Genomic DNA, 19,237 nt, shown 5'->3' with positions numbered 1-19,237 from the left:
CTGTGTCTGTACTTACTGTAAATGGTTTACATAGATCCTCTTCTTCTGAAATACAAGATTATTATAGAGAAGTCCCATTTCCTTTTTTCATAGCTTCACACACCCAAACAAACTCAAACACACATACACTGCATGAACAAAAATGAGCATTACATATTTGACCGCTTTAAAGAGTCATTATTTTAGTAACCGTTTATTCCCTTTTTTGTTACACGACCAGCAGTATGACGCTGACCTCACTTTCATTTCATCATTCTGTTTCTTTGAAAGTGAAAAACGTAATTCCATGAGCATCAAATGTAGATTTCTGTGCAGATTCTGTTTTTAGCACAAGACACCAAGTGGGTTAACATGATAAAACCTTAAGAGGGTGTCAAGTCTGACACCGTTGTTAAAATACATCCAGCCCACAGTTGGTGGTTGACACGATGACTCGAGTTTAAAGGGTAACACAAAAAAAAGAAGAAAAAAACACATGCTGGTGTGTGTTTGTTTTAAAAAGGTTTAATGCAGAGACATGGATGGCCTCACATGGAAACACATACACACTCATACACACACACACACACACACTGACATGTTACCAAATACTACCAAATTGACAGGAGGTCACATGACTTCATAAAACTAAGTCAATGCGAAAGAAGGACAACCACAGAGCTGTGGTGTGGTGTGTGGGTGTGTGTTGGGGGGGTGTATTAGTGTGTGTTCATAAAAGGCTGAACTTATGACTGAGACTGTTTAGTGGAAATATTAAAATTACGATTAGGACTATGCTCGGTAACCACATCACTTGTGAACACTATGTGTGTGTGTGTGTTTGTGTGTGTTTGTGTGTGTGTTCCTGTAAGTCAGTTGGTTTTGATAGTCATGAGCAGAGGTGGAGCTTAGATGTGGACGCTGCACCATTACATCTGAGACTTGAAAAAATAACCTCGGTCATCATTTAGAAATAAACACATAAAGCAGCAGTAGTAGTATTAGTAGAAGTACTGTAATTACAGCAACAGTAAATGTGGTGGTTAGTGCAGTGGTATACAAGTATAAGCAGCGACAGAGGGGAAATGTCTACTGTAGCACAGTAATCATTTACATTTACATTTACATTTAGTCACTTGGCCGACGCAAACAAAACACAAAAACACAAAACTAAATAATCTCTGTTTATAGACAGTTTGTTTAACTGTGAACTAATGAATATCTTTGAGATGATTTTTCCCCTTCAAACTGTATGCACATTTATCATGAGTTGTCTGAGCTCTCTTCTGCGAGGCATAGTTCACAACAGGTGTTTCTTGTGACCAGCAAACTGAGTGTTTTTTTGTTTTTTTATAAGTTGCTCCAAGTAGCTCTAACCCACACCACCAATCTTATCTCATTGACTGGACTCCAGGTTTGATAAGTCTGGACTCCAGTTAGCTTTTGTTCACGTCCTTAGCTGAGAGGCTTACATACTTATTCCAACCTTCACTGTGAATGTTTGAATGATGTGTTCAATATGGGCAAGAACAATACAATGATTTGTGTGTATCAATTAAACCAGATTGCATTTGCTCATTATTGTAACTTAGATGAATATCTGATCATATTTTGGGACAATTTCATACATAAATACAAATATTACCTAAAGGTTCACTTTGTAATATAGTCATACAGTAGAATACAGGCAGCTGTGGTATTCATTATAGTAGCACACTAGTAATGACTGAAGTGGTACTCGTAGCTATGCTAGTAACAGTAGCAGTGGGGTAGTGGTTCTACTGTAATACTGCTAATACTGCTTGTTAGTAAAGAGGGCCAGTTCCTCCACTGATACCAGACGAAATAAATTCCTTTTGATCAGAGAGTAGTAATACCTCAGTTGAACCAAATGACAATTTAAGCTCTTTCAGGATGTTGACTATGATATGTGCTACAGCACTGCTATGACATAACAATACTGGCTCTGTATGTGTGTCCCTCTTTCAAACACACATATATATGCAAAGCACACACCAAACCAAACAATGAAATGTAACGACACAGCACCTCTGAAGGTAAACAGTAAGAGGGAACTGAGGCCATGGTGTTGGCTTCATTATATATATATATATATATATATATATATATATATATATATATATATAGCACCTTCTGAGTAATACTATAATGTAACTATAATGTAAACATTTAAAAATGAAATGATAAGAGACCACACACACACACATATGTATATGTATTTCATACTCTTTCTGTGTCTCAGCCTGTATTGTCTCAGCCTACTCAACACTGCGCCACAGGCTACAGCAAATAATTGCACTGTGATGCCTGTAAATAAAAAATCTCTTTCCAAGCCACGGTGGTGTTTTTTTTGAATATGAGAATGTAATGTGAACCACTGAACAATTCCAAGACAAAAGCTGTATTGGTATGAAGAAACTTCTGTTAACATCTGATAGCCAACATAATCCATGTGACGCAGTGATGTGAAAACAAACAGTCTAAACCAAAATGCAGTTGATCTTTAAGGTTCTTCAGCAGTATAAAGGTCAGATAAAATGGACCATGGTACAGGGCAGTCATTCTGGGTTTGCCAGATTTGATTTGACTCTCCTGCTATTAATGCTTCCACCCCAGCAAGATGGTAGTTTGTGAACAAGTTATAATTACATGCAAATCTAAGTCCCTTTTGTTTCCATGGCCATACCTGAATGAACCAAACAAAAGAAAAAAATTAACCATGGTTTTGAATAAAGAAAGCAAACTGTGACCACTCCCTTTGACAACAGACATGCGTCTCTTTCACATACTTGAATGACCTCATTACAGTGGATAATCAGTGGAGGACTTCCAATTTAATCTAGACAGAGTGGGAGCAGACTTTGTGCCTGTGTGTTTGCATGCAGGTACTTGCAGAACAGTAAACAACGCCTTGCATCATCCAAACAAGGCAATGCAGATGAATAAGTGGTGGCATCAGTAGCCTGGCATCTGTGTTTTGAATGTGCAGGATGCTGCAATGATGTCAGCTAGGAATAATCTGAAGGGTACAGAATATGGTGGTGTATGTAGATATGCAAAAAAGAAATGTTTCTATTTAAAAGAGCAAGCGCACACACACACGCACACACACACACACATGCCTGGAAGAATCTTGTATCTTGAATGAATCTTGGCCACAGACCATGGATGTATTATAAGACCAACAGACCTGTTACTGCCATTTATTTCTGTGACGCTCCTCTCCCGTCGTGTGTCAGGGAGTTGCTATGGTTACGCCGACGCTCTGTGTCTCTGTTGCTGAAACTTTCTGAAACTTTCTTGTTTTTCGATTCAATAACGGGTTTTGGGGTTTGTATGCCTTTACAAAAACGATGAATGCAAGAGTGCCTCAGTTTTGTAAGATGATATCATTTTATATTTTCATTGTATGAAAAATTACATTACTTCAATTAAAATCCGAGAAAAAGTTGACCCCCGATTGTTGTTGACATTTTCAAAGATGTTGTCCCTGTGTTATGTTTTATGAGCTGAAGTTTCTGCTCCAAAAGGACACACACACACACACACACACACACACACACACACACACACAAAAGGCAGTGTCTTTTCAAAGGAAAATGAGTATTTCCCTTTAAGACATGTTCTTATTAAATAGCAAAATCAACAAATCTGCAGACCCTAATGAATGGGCTAACATCTCATACCTGATAGGTGCTTTATTCTCAAATAGGTCTTCTGTACATGTTTTGAACTGAATTATGTTATATATAATGTGCAAGCCTGTCTAAAACAGTCTGGCAAGAGGGCAGCATGGAGAAAAAGCCAACCAGCCAATCACAGTATGATCTGTTTTCGTGCAGTCTGGCATGTGCTTTCACTTTCATTTTCCCAGAAAAAGGACCCTTTTTACCACAGGGCAGCGATTTAATAGGACACAGGCCACAATTAGTGTGTGTCAGAATGTACCTAGGTGTGCCACACTGTCAAAATATTATTATTTATGTTTCCATGTTTACAAGTTACTGATTACAAGTCAGATAGCTGTATACAGCAAGACTCCTCCCAACAGCAAGTAACTCCCTACTTAAGATAGACTTAAGTAGACTTCGTCTGTTTTCCAAGAAAGTGGAGGGACAACAGGAAACCGCGACTCACTGGGACTGGAGTCTTTATCTCAACAAAATGAGGAACTTTGACCCATGAATTGGTCCGATGGTTTAATTTCACATTCATTCTGACATGTGTTGAAGTTACATTTGTATTTCAGCAGATTGTAGGAATGCATCCTTGGAGCTTGAGATGTCAGTATTTTTCATCCACTTTGAAACTGTGTTAGACCCAAGAATCTGCTTTGCAGCCTTTCAGCTACCAAAAATGACTCAGGGCAGACTTCATCTCAGCAGACACATGATGCTGAATCAACAACAAAAGACAGCTGTTGGTACAGTAGCGTCCACATGCATCAATTTGCAAACCTGTGATATTTTTCTATTGCACATTATCATCCGTTAACCATCTGCTGGGTAGTGAAATGTAACAACACTGCTACATAGCTGAGGGTTGTGTATCTCATTTACAAGCAGGGCAGGAGGCCAGGTTTAAACAAAAACAGCAGTGCTGCTGACCGACCAACCCAACAGAGCCCGCAAGAGGATATCAGTCGTTTCAGAATTTCCACTGTGACATACAATATGAACTGGAGTGTTGATATTATAGGTCAGAATCAGACTCATTTGGTTTGGGATTCTTCACTGCACTGTTAGCCAAACACAGCTGAACGAGAATTAACCCTTTATGTGGTGGAGCAGACACCAGGAATGTGTCTTTCACAAGAAGTGGCATTCAATCAGATAACAATAGGTAACTCAGTCCGGATGCCATGAGTGTTTTCTGGAATAGTCCGAAATCCAGACAAAGGGCAAAGAACCAGATGTTTTTAATAGCAGCAGGGGGATGGGTCAAGGGCCATGGAGGTGCTGGCAAACTGCAGGTGTGGACTGATGATGAGTGATGAACCTTGGCTGGGCAAACACTCTGAAAAGCACAGCAATAGCACAGTGGGAAACTTGACCAACTAACATGGAGTGCCAAGAGAGTTTGCCTTCAATAAACTGGAGCCAATTGGAATAGTGGTCAAACCAGGGCTGAGAAAAGGAGCATAAAACGAATGATGTTGTGTTACCTTTCCAGTGTTTCCAGTGTAAACTGTTTCCTCATAGTCTAGTAAGCTGCTGTGTCATATTTTGGCATCAAAGCCTTCAAATGAATGGATTCATGACTCAAACCAGCCGACTGGATCATATCTCTTTGTGTCACTGATACCTGCGGCAACAGGCCCCACCAGCCTGCAGAGTTCTTTTTTTTTTGTTTGTTTTTTTGGTCTGGTAATCAGGACAATCCAAGCCAGGTGGGGTTAAGGAGATCCAGAAAATCTCAGCAGCTGTAAAGGTACCCCACACTGTGAACCAAAGGTCCAGCCCATCTAACATGAAGTAAACGAAAAATAATTCTCATAAACAGAGAACTACGTTTAAATAGTCAAGATCACCTGTAGGTGTGGTTTTCACTTTTTACCAATTATGTTTTTATTCATAAAGCTGTAGATTTCACACAAGTGATCCAAAGGTCAGCGCATATAAAACATCGCTGCCACAGACAGCATGACTACAATAACAGTGTGACGCAATGTTAACAATGTGCTCAGTCATTATGAGTCTGAAGTTTAATTCATGATCACATAATTATGAAACATACATAGATGTACTTTACTTGTGTATTTCTAATGTATGTTACTTCACACCTTTATTCCATTAAATTTCAGAGGCAAATATTGTACTGTTTATTCCACTACATTTTTAATGGGTATAGTTAATAGTTACTTTCAGAATGAGAAAAAAACTACAATAAAATATACGATTAAAAAAGACATAAATGTGAACTATTAAACAAGTGGTTCCAAATCTTCTCCTCGAACCCTCTCAGATGGGTTAATTCAGTACTGTTACTGAGGTAAAATGATCCAAGATTCCACACAAAAAAGCAAAGATAAGACAAAGTAAAAATATATAAACAAAATGTGTAGCCAATTTTTTTTCCCCCTTTTGTAAACTTTATTTATTTTTTTACCCTTGGTAAGGTCCTGACCCCTTCAGTAGTTTAAGAATCACTGGACTAAATTATCTGGTAAAGGCAAATCATGTCAGGGTAGTTTAGTGTTAGTTAGCTATCTCAGGTCTGGATGGTGCTCTTTATAATATTACATACACAGACCCGACATTCCCCCAAGAGGGAAGAGAACATAGAATAATGCAGACTCCATATAAAGATGTATAATAATACTGATAATAAAAAAGACAATACCAGAAGTAATAGGAGTACTAATAAGACAAATAATGACAATAACAAGACAATAATAAAACTAATAATAGAGACAAATGATAACAATTGCAGCAGTGGGTGTTGAGCATGGCGACAGGAGGTGGCTTGCAATCACACATCAGGCAGAAATACCTGCAGAAAGCAACAGAGAGTAGAGAGACGAGAGAGCAGAAAGCTACAGGAGAGAGAAGAAGTCAAGTTAGTAACATGTATTAATGGGATTTGAATGTGTACAGATGGAGACGGAGATGGGGAGAGAGGAGCTTGGTGCATCATGGGAAGCTCCTCGGCAGACTAACAGCATAACTAGGGGATAGTTCAGGCAAGCCTGAGCCAGTTTCATAAAAGAGGAAAGATTTAATCCTTTAATCCTACTCCTAAATGTGGAGAGGGTGTGGAGCTGGACCCAAACTGTTCATACAGTGATGTATTGATGCATCAGTCTTAAGAATATATATATCATATATCATAACATATCAGTCATTGGTATTATTCTTATGCCTTAATACTTTTACTTTTTGAACATTAAGTATATTTTGCAGATAAAACCTCTATGCTTTTACCTAAGTAAGGTTTTGAATGCAGGAATTGTACTGGGAGCATTTTTACAATGTAGCATTGGTAGTTTAACACAATGCTTCTATAGAGACAAAAAGCCAAAAATAGGACACTGCTCCTCAAACTCATGTGATTACCTGCCAATTAGTGCAGCTTTGAAAATCCTGAAATGCTCCAAAGAGATGCATAATCTCAGTGTCACCGACAATATCAGACACGTCTTTCCTCTAGAGGTGTTCTGTGTGATTTCTGGAGCTGCAGACAGCCTGTGTGCAAATAACAGTCACCCAAACATGATGCTCAGTATGGCTCCTTGACAAGCCCAGAGTTGTTCACTTGATTTTACTCATTCATATTTACTTTCCCCTGCCAGCTGTGCAAACACCACCTACAATGAGATTCTGATATCCACTGATCAATGATAATCTCGGACCTTGTCCGAGCAAACAAGCAAGCAAACTTATGTTTCTAAAACAGTGTGTGCACCACATTAATAAGAAATGAACCTCTTCCTTGAAGCTCAGACACTGGCTGTGGTTCCAGAAGACTTGTCATCAGAAGCCTGATATCATGATGGGAAAGCTCCTGTCAGACTGGTTTCATAGAGCCACTCTGGCTGTTCAAGAAAACCTGTTGTTTCTCAGTTTTACTGTAAACTGTTTCACATGTTGAATGATCTTTGTATCTTAAAAGAAGGGCTGTTCCCAGCAACTCTGATTTTATTGTTTAAAAAAGCTTGAGTTGCTTCAGTTCCAGAGCAATCCTTCTGCACTATTCTGCTGTTTCTGGATGGAGTTGAGTTGAGAACAATAAAATGTCATTGTTCTGTCTGAGTACACAGGAAGCAAAGACCCTTCAGCTGCTGAAATGAATCAACAAATGAGAACACAATGATAACTTGAATATATTTTTTTGAGTGAATTGTTTTCCAGATCTTGCAATAAACTTGTTTTTATGGAAGGCCTGATGAATATGCCGTAAAAAGCAACTGTTTTAAGGAGAGAAGAAGTCCAAAAAAGCAAGAAATTACTAAATGAAGCAGAAAAGAAGAAGAAGTCAAATGGCAAAGTTTATTTTGAATATTTTTAAGAAGTTGTTGTTTTTTTTTTTTTACGAATAAATGATTTGAGCAGAGGTTTTCCTGTTAACATGCAGCACTGGAAACTATTGATGCCAAAGTGATTTAATTGGCTAGTTGTTATCTGAAAAGCCTGAAGTGCTTCTCGTAAGCATCAGGAATTCAAGGAAGACCATTGTACTTTCACATTTAGAATTATCTGTAGTGCTGAGCTCACCTATCATGCCTGCATATTGTCTAGATTGCATATCAGATACAGCAGGTTTGCTTTTCTGTGTTTTCCGCTTTGTGAATCAGAAAGTCATAAATGCCCCTATATACAACCTCCTTATTATAAGTGGTAAGGATTCACTGAAACACAGCTTGTTTCAGTACAACTCTACTTCCACTTTCATTCACGCTCAATTGTGTGTTGACAGAGGGATACAGGAATTACTGGATCAAATTGACTTGGATTGGAAATTAGTCAGGCACTGCCAAGTTCCTGCTACTTCTGCACCAAATGTTACAAAAGAGTAACATTCAGAGAGAAGACAAAAGACACTGCTTTGGTTAAACCTCCTGGCTGAGTTTAATATTAAAGTGTTTTGCCTGTCAGTCGGGAAAGCTTTTGCTGTGCTTGACGAAGAGTCTGGGAAATACCAAAATGAATACTTATTAACTTCTTTATGAGGCTTACATGGCGGTTGGCTATGTCCGAAAAAAGGTGGCTAACAAATTCAGCAGGGCCCAAGCATGATAACATCCCAGAATGCAAGAAAACCCCTCTAAAAAGTTCACGTCATACCTTCTTCACCCAACTTTCCAAGGCTTGTTTTTTACACTCTCATCAATTTGTTCATTTATTTTTGTTTTTATTTTACATTTATGTTACTTTTTAAGCTGATTTAATTGCTGGTTTATGGCACCACCATAACAATGAAGCATAAAAAGTTCACGATAGGAGCAGCTATGTGTATTTTGTAATGTTTACTAGGAGAATACTCGTACCGCTTTATTGCAGTTACCATTCAAGCCTTATCAGTGATCCCTATCACTGAATATACAGTGCACAGAAATACCAGTAAACTGAAAGTGAAGGCAGAAGAATAAAGCAACTATGGATACGTTGTTCATAGCGGTCAGATTATCATCATATTGAAAGTACATTCTGCTATGGAGCAAGGCCTCTTGACCACATGTGGACTTGAGTGGGGGGAGGGTGGGGGCTGAAGTCATCCCTTACTGTAACACCAGTGAGTGTTAGCTAAAATACGTACAAAACAGTGAATACAAATGAAAAGCCAAACTCTATGTGGCAGAGTTGATAATAGCCAATCACAGTCCTGCAGGATACATGATTTACTGTTCCAGAGAAAGAACAGGTGTTCGTGACTGACAAAAATCAACATACGCACACACTCATTTCCCATCATCTTAGTCACTGCTAGTAACTGTGTAAAGTTTAACACAGCCAAATAATATGAAAACAAATGGATTTGCAATTTTGAAGAGCATAAAGTTTCTGTTTTTCAGACAGGGAAGTGCAGAAATCTCTTTGTAGATGGGGGGGGGGTAAAAATAACCAAATTCCTGTGGGATGTAAAAGTTTCAATTTACAATAACACAAAGCCACACAAGAGGACACACCCACAGACACGCAAACCCTGTTCATCATTTAGTATCCATCTGCTCTGTTTCAAGTTGTGGCAGGTAAAGCTCTATGAAACACTTATCTGATCTTTTTTTTTTTTAATTCTTCTTTTAATTCTTCTCCAGATACATACATCATACACAAAAGAACAACACCAACAGTATAACATGAAAATTAGTGGCAAACCCCGACACCATCCCATTTCCCATGGATCTCTATATAATATTTTCAGGACACAATGAACCAAAATGTAACAGTAAATAGCTAATGGGTGATTACAGGAACTCCTTTTCTGCCATTGTTTGCCACGCTGACATAATACCAGCTCCAAGGCCGTGTACCCTCACACCTCATAGCTCCATACAAATTATGTATTGTAAAGTCAAGTTTACATGCAAACATGCTGAGTTTAATGAGGAGATACCATAGTGGCAGAACATTTTTACCTTCAGTACACCAGCTGGACAATTGAAGACTTTATCTTATCCCAGTCAAGTAAATCCTCTCCAATGTAGTGCCTTAGCTCCTTAGTCCATACATGTGTAATGGAGAGAGCTTGAAGTAATCTGGAGAAGTTATTATAGTTGAGAAACCAAACCTTTTTTTTTGACCTTTGTGGTCCAAGAAGGAGAGAAAGAGACAGGTGGTAAGTGGAGTGTTGTGTGGCATTAAGGTAATCTAGTTAAAGATGCCATCTACAGTACAAGTTCATATAAAATGTATTTAAAAATGTAGTAGTTAGCAATAGCTCTGCTGATCCCAGTAGTTAAAAGTTAAAAATAACAGTATCAAATAATCGGCTCACTCCTGCAGACACGTCCTAAGCGCATATGCTGTGGCATGTTCATGTGGTTTCATCTGCCAATATTACTGATGATAATCAGCAGTCATGTCTCAGGATGTTTTACAGCACAACACTGAAAAGTCCAGACTCCAACAAAGCTCATATGGTGGACTACAAAGGGCTCCTGCAGGACTAGAAACAACAAATGGATTTTCCCTGCTCCGCATTTTTCATCCATCTGTCATCCATTGATGAACCATGCTACACTTTATGCTCTCGTGCAAAAACAAAGAGAAAAACAAGAAGCAATAGTTACCAAAGTTCCACGTGACTGCAGCAACAAAGATCTTTTGATAAATAAAACTGAACTGCATCTGAATGCATATTTATGTACATGTTTTTATGCTATTGCATGTGTTACATATTTTGTGTCGTATTTGCATATGCACGCAAATTCTCAACAGCCCGCAAGGGTCTGCAATAAGACACAACAGGCACTCTGTTCAGCTAGCTATATTTCAGTCTCTTGCATCTCTCCCTGTTTCACAGAAATGAAACTCATGGAACATGAGCTGCACATGAGCAAATAAAAATAGAGTGCACAATCATACGCACACGACGTACTGCAGGTACACTGTTTCAAACTACACTGCACACTATAAGATGATGTAGAATATACAGTACTGCAATGCATGTAGGAAATGCCAGACATACATGCAACACAAACAGGACAGCAGTAGCAAACATCCAGTGTTACAATTAGTGTGTTACTAACCTAACAATATAGAGCAGAGCCAATCAGAGCGGTGAACGCTGTCCTCTCTCCTTCTGTCTGCCTCTCTGTCTGCCTGCCTGTCTCCCTCCTCACTTGGATCAGGCTGTACTGATCTGACCGTATTCAGCAGGGTACAACTTTGCACTGTAAACATAAAGTTCAACACCTAAGTTAAAGAAAATTTGATTAGATTACATTTCAAAGCCACCCACAAAATACACACTGATGACAAGTTCTAAATGAAGCATTGTTTATAAAGTGTAAACAGAAGTTAAATCATTCAGATAATGGATATCCTACAGCCATGTCAAAAGGAAAACATGATAAAAACAGGAAACAACGAGGCCAGCTCCTAACAGTAACTGATAACAAACGTTAAAACATTAAAAGACACCTTCAACTCTCTGACAGCCTGAGTCCCTGCATATTGCTATGTGTTATTACTTAAGGACATACTTCAAGTAATGATTGATAACAATCAGTTATAATAAAGAATACCGAAAGCAACTCACACATGCATACAAGAAAACAAAACACCCACAACCATGTTTTGAAGCTGTGGGAGGGGACAGAAAAATGAGGTGTAAGTCTGTTTCTGCGGGGGTTCCATGAAGGACGAGGAAAAATATCTTGACAGACACCTGAAGAAGATAAGAGAGACATGACTGATACCAGGTCCAGGTGGGCATAATTACCACCATCAGATACACACAGTGGAACTAGCAAGATATTCTGAGTACTGGTTGAGTCAGACCAGCCCTGATAAAATGAAACTAACCATGACAGAGACTCTGTGACCTCACTTTTCTTATTCTAGCTATCACCTGTCTGTCTGCCTGTCTGCCTGTCTGTCTCTGCCTCATTTGGCACTGCTAAATGACCGTGGATCTTTCCTTAACTTTCTGTTTATCTGACTTGCTCTTTTGTAATCTGACTGCATGACCACCAGGGGCTAAATCCGTCAGTGATGCCCACATATGCCAACAACAGAATGCTCATAACTTTCATTTCTCTTTTTCTGTAAAGCTGTGCTTCAGGAGATTACAGTGTCAATATGACCTTGTAGTAGAAAAACTGCGTCCATACTCTACATGTGCAGATATATTCAGGATGGGCTAATAGTGGCCTCATTGCACTCATTACTCATTCTTTATTGCACAGCTATGTGCCAAATGCATGCAACATTTACATAATCTGCTAAAACATAGTGCAGCCACACTAGGCAGAGATACGGTAAGCATACAGCTGCTACCCAAATACTGCAAGCACAGGAATGAACAGATTTCTGTTCAATCTTTCAGTTAAATTGGATCAAACTGTATTGTCAAATTCCTCTGAAATGTATGTTGCATCACGAGTTAACTGTTTCACAAATGCTGCCAAAAAAAGGAATGAAGCTGAAGTGGCATTTGAACAATTTCCAACAGTAAAAGTGTGCTATGACTCCCTGCTGTTGCTCTGGTACAAACTGGTTCCACTCGATATAATTAGAAATCACCAGAATAGATGGGACTTTACGTTTGCAAGGTGATTTGAGTTTATGAGGAACAGTTACTTAATCTGATGTAGCACACCTGAGTCTCAGAATTGAATCGTGAGGCCCTGTATTAACCACCACACAACCACAGCTTAAGTGGAATATGAAATATACTATGACGAGTCCTCTGAATGCCATACATATTACATACTATATCACGAAAATAGGATTCACAGTGGCAATGGCCCATTGTGGCTGCGATGGAATAAAGTGCTGAAAACCAAAATAGAGAAATGACTGTGAGGAAGTCACAATATGAAAATCTCTGAGATGAATCACCTCAAATGCGAAAGGCCCCGTGAAACCCTTTTCTGCAGAAGAGCAGACTATTGACAACAAATGAAGAAGTGCAGCAGTGGCACTGGACTGATTTCACTCTGGTGTGCTCACTACTGCTTTTTTTTTTTTTATATATTTACTGAAAATACAAAGATTTAAAATTTCTGTCTTATGCAAATTTGAGATTATGCATGAATGCTATCTGACAGCAACTTCTGTGTAACTGGTCAGATTCATCTTTGATGGAACCCAGATCATTATCTAACTGGGACTTGCCTGGTTGAGCAAAGAAATGTTATGAGCCTGATTTTTATCAGGAACTTTATCTGCATGCAAATCTGCGCAAACAGAGACTATAAAGTCAAAACTAGAGAAGGACGACATTTAGCCTGATGTCATTTGATATAAACTGCTTCTGGCAGGTCATCCCACATCATAAACTGAGCACATCCTGTGTTCTTTTGGAATGACTGATGTTTAATTACACAATTCTGAATAATTAAATCAAACAAACGCAAATACAGTATCAATTGTACAGGATCAATCCTGTGCATACGTTTACCGTGAATGAAGAAGGGAACAGAGACAAAGAGAGAGACAACACAGCCACAACGCCAAACAAATAAATAAAAATACCACACACAAAAATAAAAAACCAACATGCCAAGAGTATTCAATGAATGGTGCCATTGCTCGAATGTGCCACCTGTATTTCTGTAAACGTCCTGCTGTCATGTGGCTTTGCGATTTTCTTGAAATTCTCCAAATAATGACAGAGTTCAAAAGAAGCGAGAAAGAACAAGGGGGACCGCTGTCTGAGCTCAGCTAAGTTTCACTTTCGCTTCTGTTTAAGAGAAAAGGGCTCTGTTCGAGGAAGCGGCGAGGGGCGGAGTCAGCGAGAGCTCGGTATAAAGGCTCGGGCACTGTTTACCATGCCTCACACACGCAGGAGCATGATTTGACGGGTGGGAGCCCCAGCCAGCAGGTCGAAAAGTCACCTCCGAGCTGTCAAATGCAGTCTCCCCTCTGCCCCCTGCGCCGCGCCACGGATTACCTGCAGGATATTTGCTGGTCCCCGCGCAGCCCTCGCTCTTTGGGATTACAGTGAAACGGATCTTTAAGACGTCGCTGCTGTTAGTGCAAAACGGTAAGACTTTTATTTATTTATTTATTTATTTATTTATTTTTTTTTTTTTTCACCATGTCGATTCACGCCGTCGCGGTTTGGTATTTCAAGGCAAAAAAAAAAAAAAAAAATGGTGTTTTGCAGCAGTCATGGCTGCTATTTGTGGCCCTTGAGCAGTTGAAAAATAGGTCCCTGGATAAATGGTCGATCTGCCTGTGAGAGGGGACTGACTGAGCGCAGGGAGTGTGTGCATGAAGGGGTGATGGTAGGTGGTGTCCAGCTGATAGCCTGACAGCAGCTTGGTTTGGTTAACAGTGAAACTTCATGAGCTGTCTCCTGAAAATGGCCTCTGTAGTGTTTTTTTTTTTTTTTTTAGAAATATAGTTATATTCGGGAATTTGATCCATCTCGGTGAAATGCGATTGTGATGCCTCGCCATGAAGTAAAAATACAACACACGTCATCACCTGTTAATCATTACTTTTTTGGAAACACATCTTGTCCTCGGATTAAAAGTAATTCTGATCAGTTCTTAGAAGAGGTGTGTGTGATAGTTCACATTGAACTACACAGGAAAAAGTGAAGCACTATATGGCTGGCCTGCTGGTGTTTGATAATAACTTGAGTAAGGTCATCACTTCATCCAATCTATTATTCTCAGTCATGGCTCTAGGGGTCGTTTCAGTTTAGTAGCAGGCTTTATGACCTAAATGTTCCAGTTACTATGACAGATCACACGACTTTAAGATGCTATTAACTTTCATGTGTAAGTGTGTACAGACTCGACAGTAATTTGGCTGCTGCTTACATCAGCGCTGAACTCCAGCCAAACCACAGATTCCAGTCATATCAAGCAAAGTACCGCTCAATGGAGACCAGAAAGAATATCTAACCTACACTCAGACATTCAGTGAATTATGCACGCACACACACACATACACACACACACACAAGTAAAAGTCTTTCTAATTTTAGAGCTGCAGATCCCTAAATGGTGCTTTTCTGAGACATGATTCCTAATGTTGTGTCTTCTACTTTACGGTTGTAAAGGTGGAACACACAAAGTTGTAAAAGTTGTAAAAGCTGTTGTAAAAGTGATGTCACTTGTTGTAACAGTGATAAATGATGGTTTAATTTGAGATTATAACCTGTCTTCCTCTTTGTCCCTCTCAGGATGACAGTGTGGTGGTTAGAGATGGGAGAGGGTTTGGGGCCTCTCTCCCCTGTAGGATGGTAGCCGACAGCACAGTGGAAGGCAATGACAAGACTCACTTGTCAAGCTCATCGTCGTCGTCGTCGTCATCATCATCCTCTTCATCATCATCCTCATCCTCATCCTCATCGTTCTCCTCATCCTCCTCCTTGTCCTCATCATCTTCCCTGTCCTCAGCATCCTCACTCCGCACAGAGTCAGAGCAGCTTCAGCATCAAGCCGCTCCAGAGCCAAGCCCAAGACTAGCATCTGTCTCCCCTGTGTATCTGACCCACTTCCCTACCTTCTCCTGTACAGAGGACTGCAAGATCATCACAGACACAGCAGCCAAGCTTGAGCGTAGCGGCTTCTACTGGGGCCCACTGGGAGTGGAGGACGCCCACCGCATGCTGCGGGACGCTCCGCTGGGCAGCTTCCTCATCCGCGACAGCCGGCAGAAGGACGTTTTCTTCACACTGTCCTACCACGCCAAGAGCGGGCCGGTCAGCGTGCGCATCAACTACAAGCGGCAAAAGTTCTCACTGGCGGGCACTGAGCGCTGCTTCCCGACGCTCTTTGCCCTGTTGGAGCATTACATCAGCTCTCCCAAGAAGAGCCTGAGCATCCCGTACAGGAAATGGGAGCCAACGCTGCAGGAATTGTGCAGGAAGCGCATCATGGAGCTGTGTGGCCCAGGAAAAGTTTCAGAGCTACCAGTCACCCATGTTGTCCAAGACTTCCTGTTGGAATTCCCTTTCAAACTGTGACCAGCTTGCCATGTAAAGTTCTGACTGTATTGTTTTTGATCTCAAGAAGGCCATTTTTACCAAGTAACAGTGAGCTGGAGGGGTCAGTAAAGCCTGCCCATCATGTGCTGAAGGTTAAGACTGCATTTCCTTGGTTAAATATCAAATCAGCTCCCTCTTTTGAGCGGAAAATCTTCAAGATGTTTCAAGGAGAGGCGATCTCCAGTTGGACAGGATTCATGCATGAGATTTCAACATACATTACCTCTAGAAACTCAACTCCCACTTGCACATGGACAGAGCGCCTTTTGGTTTTGAGGAAGCCTGAAAAGTTGGAAAGCGCTGCATTAAGAGAAAACTACAGAAAAAATGGAGCTATTACAGAGAGAAGAGAACTGATGGGGTCAACTGGGACTGTTCTACTGGAAAGTGTAGGGTCTACTTTTGCGCCTTTGTGGCCACCGGAGGCCCAAAAATATTTAAAAGTGGGTTGTGGAACGACAATAAGAATATCAACAGAGTGGACTATTAGAAATATTAGGGCATGGTGGAGGGTACGATTGAAACTATCTCAATCAGTGGCCCCAGTAGGATTTTATTTTTGTAGCAGATTTGAATACTCTAATGTTGTTGAAAGTTTACATCACACATGAATGTTTGCCAGCACTGATGGCTCGAAACCACTTTATATCTTTCAGATATATATTTGAGTACGCTGAAGTCATCCAGTCTGGTGTGAAATTGTACTGTATATAGAGGTTTCTGGCCTCTTGTTCAGCTATCTCTGCCGGGCAGATTATAAGTTTGTCAATTCAGAGTTAGATATTTTTATATTTTTATTTTGTCTCATCATATTTGAAATAAAATGTATTTAAACTGACCTTTCTGGATTTGTATTAAGTCACCTTTTAACTGCGGTATATCTGTTCCCCAAATTATGTCATGGTAGGAATGTATAGAGGTGGAGTGAGAGGGAGGGACAAACACACACACGCCCTCTCAGTAACGCGCTTTGTCCAGAGTAAGTCACAGACAATAGGACAGACAGACGGAGAGACAGACAGGAAGTGTGAGAAGGTAGAGTACAGTATCGTCACCACAGTGATTCATCTGTGTAGGGTAAAGTGACAGGTGGGTGGGGTTACTTTGGTTGTAAATGGACTGTTACGCTTAGAAACACACACACTTACCAGAAACAGAGGCAGAGGTGACACATAATGAAGCGTGTGATTGTGTCTGTGTGAATGTGTGTGTGTAGTTCTCTTATCTTAATGAGGACCTAGCACAGATTAAAATTTCCTAAAGAGGAAGTGGGAAATTTTTTGGGTTAGTGGTTAGACAGAGACATGCTCGATCAAGGTCAGGGCTAGAGTCACACATTACATTTAATTGTAAAAAGAGTTATGAATGATAGACTTTATGTATGTAGCATCTACATTAAACTCATGTAAACAAGCAGAGTGAAGTAAAAGTCATACAAACAAGGGATGAAGAATTTGTCAATGAAAATCATACAAGAGACAAAAGACAAGAGCATTTATTGCACGTAAAAGGCAATCTCTAACAGTGAGGCAGTAGATGAAGAAGATATTTAAAAGGCTGCTACTGTTCATTATACACTAAATTATCACCTGTCTGTAATGGGTGTGGCAACACTTAATCAGATTTGTATCCCTAGTATTTTGACTATGACTCATACAGTAGAAATTTGTATTTGTCAAACGACCGGTCTAGTCTTCATTAGAAATGCAACCATGGTTACAGGGATGGGACAGTGAACAAGAGTTGCAGGAGAAACTGATGAAACTCCCGTCTTACCTGAACCACGCCTGAAGACTTCAACTACTTCCAAAACATTGATGTGGCATTCATTGTTTCGCGTCGCTTCTCATCCAAACGGAGGAGTATCCAGCTTGTTAAAGTGTTATTAGATGGTCAATGCAACAATCATACAACAATCATGCTAAAGCTTGCTTAATCCTTACAAAAACTGGAGCGTAAAAGCAACACTTTTAGTTTTATTGGTGCAGGGCTAACGTTAGCTAATGTTATTTCTTGACCAGGTGCCGTAACTCTACTGATTTACACTTTCCTTTATGTACCAATTTAAGAATGGAGATATAATGTATGAGTTTGTGAGCTTAAGAGGCCTTGGTAGCTGTTTTTTTTTTTTTTTTACTTACAGACAAAGCTAGGCTAGCCGTTTCCCCGTTTGTAGTCTTCGTCGTAAATTAAGCTAAGCTAAGCTAACTGGCTGCAAGCTTCAACCTTATATTTAACTTCAGCACACGGATATGAGAGTGGTATCAATCCTTTCGTCTAACTCTTGGCACCTAAGTGAATACGTTCATTCCCTAAATTGTCAAACTATTCCTTTAAGTGTTAATTTAGTCAAATAATAATAGACATAAAAAAAGACAGTAAAGATAGAAATTACAACACATATTACAGAATGTGCAGGAAGTGTAAACTAGATGGTGAACGACAAGATCTATCTTTAGAAAGCATCATAATTTAGTGTAATTTTGCAGTTTCATGACATTTGTGAGAGTATGTGTCACTTTTTCAGTGTATGGTACACTTCATTTCTAATCTGAGGTTGTAACCTGAACTAGCCTCCAACCCCTTCCTCATATCTAACCAGAACTCCAACGCAAAAACCAAACCTTACCATAAGGCTTTCTGATGTTGTTGGGGATTTTTCAAAATTCTCTTGTGTCTAGACGAATGTAGCCACACACACACACACACACACACACATTGTACTCCTATCTTTGTGAGGACACTTTCTAACATAATGCATTCCCTAGCCTCTTACCCTAACCTTAACCATCACAACTGAATACCTAACCCTGACAGAAACCTAGTTCTAACCCTAAAACCAAGTCTTAACCTATGAAGCTGTGAGAGCCGGCCAAAATGTCCTCACTTCCCAAAAATGTCCAAATTCTTTTGGGAAAATGTACAAGCGCGCGCGCACACACACACACACACAATGTTGAGTCATACCCTCAGCTTGATTCAAGTAAAGCCCAACTACTTTGAGGATATAATTATCTCAGCTTGAGGAAGAGGTTGAGTAGGGGTGGAACACACACACAAAGACACACCACAGTGGAACATGAGTCAGTGATATAAACACTATGATTGTAATATCTTAATTTTTAAG

The 19,237-nt window shown here is 39.9% G+C and overlaps 1 protein-coding gene and 1 long non-coding RNA gene across 3 annotated transcripts; one reads left to right on the top strand and one right to left on the bottom strand.

The window, feature by feature from the left end:
• Positions 1-5,678: 5,678 nt before the first annotated feature.
• Positions 5,679-13,820, bottom strand: LOC139618316 (uncharacterized). Of its 2 annotated transcripts, XR_011689717.1 has the most exons (4): positions 13,711-13,820; positions 11,189-11,332; positions 7,056-7,184; positions 5,679-6,535 (listed from the first exon to the last, which is right to left on the bottom strand). It is a non-coding gene; the product is annotated as an uncharacterized lncRNA (long non-coding RNA). The 2 variants fall into 2 exon arrangements; XR_011689716.1 differs by having other exon boundaries at positions 7,056-11,332.
• A 126-nt stretch (positions 13,821-13,946) lies between these two features.
• On the top strand, positions 13,947-16,948 carry socs1a (suppressor of cytokine signaling 1a). Its single transcript, XM_071474151.1, has 2 exons — positions 13,947-14,151; positions 15,304-16,948. Exon 2 carries the CDS (start codon positions 15,361-15,363, stop codon positions 16,087-16,089), a length of 729 nt encoding a protein of 242 aa, XP_071330252.1. The 5' UTR covers positions 13,947-14,151; positions 15,304-15,360; the 3' UTR covers positions 16,090-16,948.
• The last annotated feature ends 2,289 nt before the right edge of the window (positions 16,949-19,237 follow it).

This window comes from Trachinotus anak, unplaced genomic scaffold (genome assembly GCF_046630095.1).
Source record: "Trachinotus anak isolate AG129_WGS33_773 ecotype Australia unplaced genomic scaffold, CSIRO_AGI_Tana_v1 ptg000003l, whole genome shotgun sequence".
Classification (NCBI taxonomy): domain Eukaryota; kingdom Metazoa; phylum Chordata; class Actinopteri; order Carangiformes; family Carangidae; genus Trachinotus; species Trachinotus anak.
This window is presented reverse-complemented; position numbering and strand designations above follow the sequence as displayed.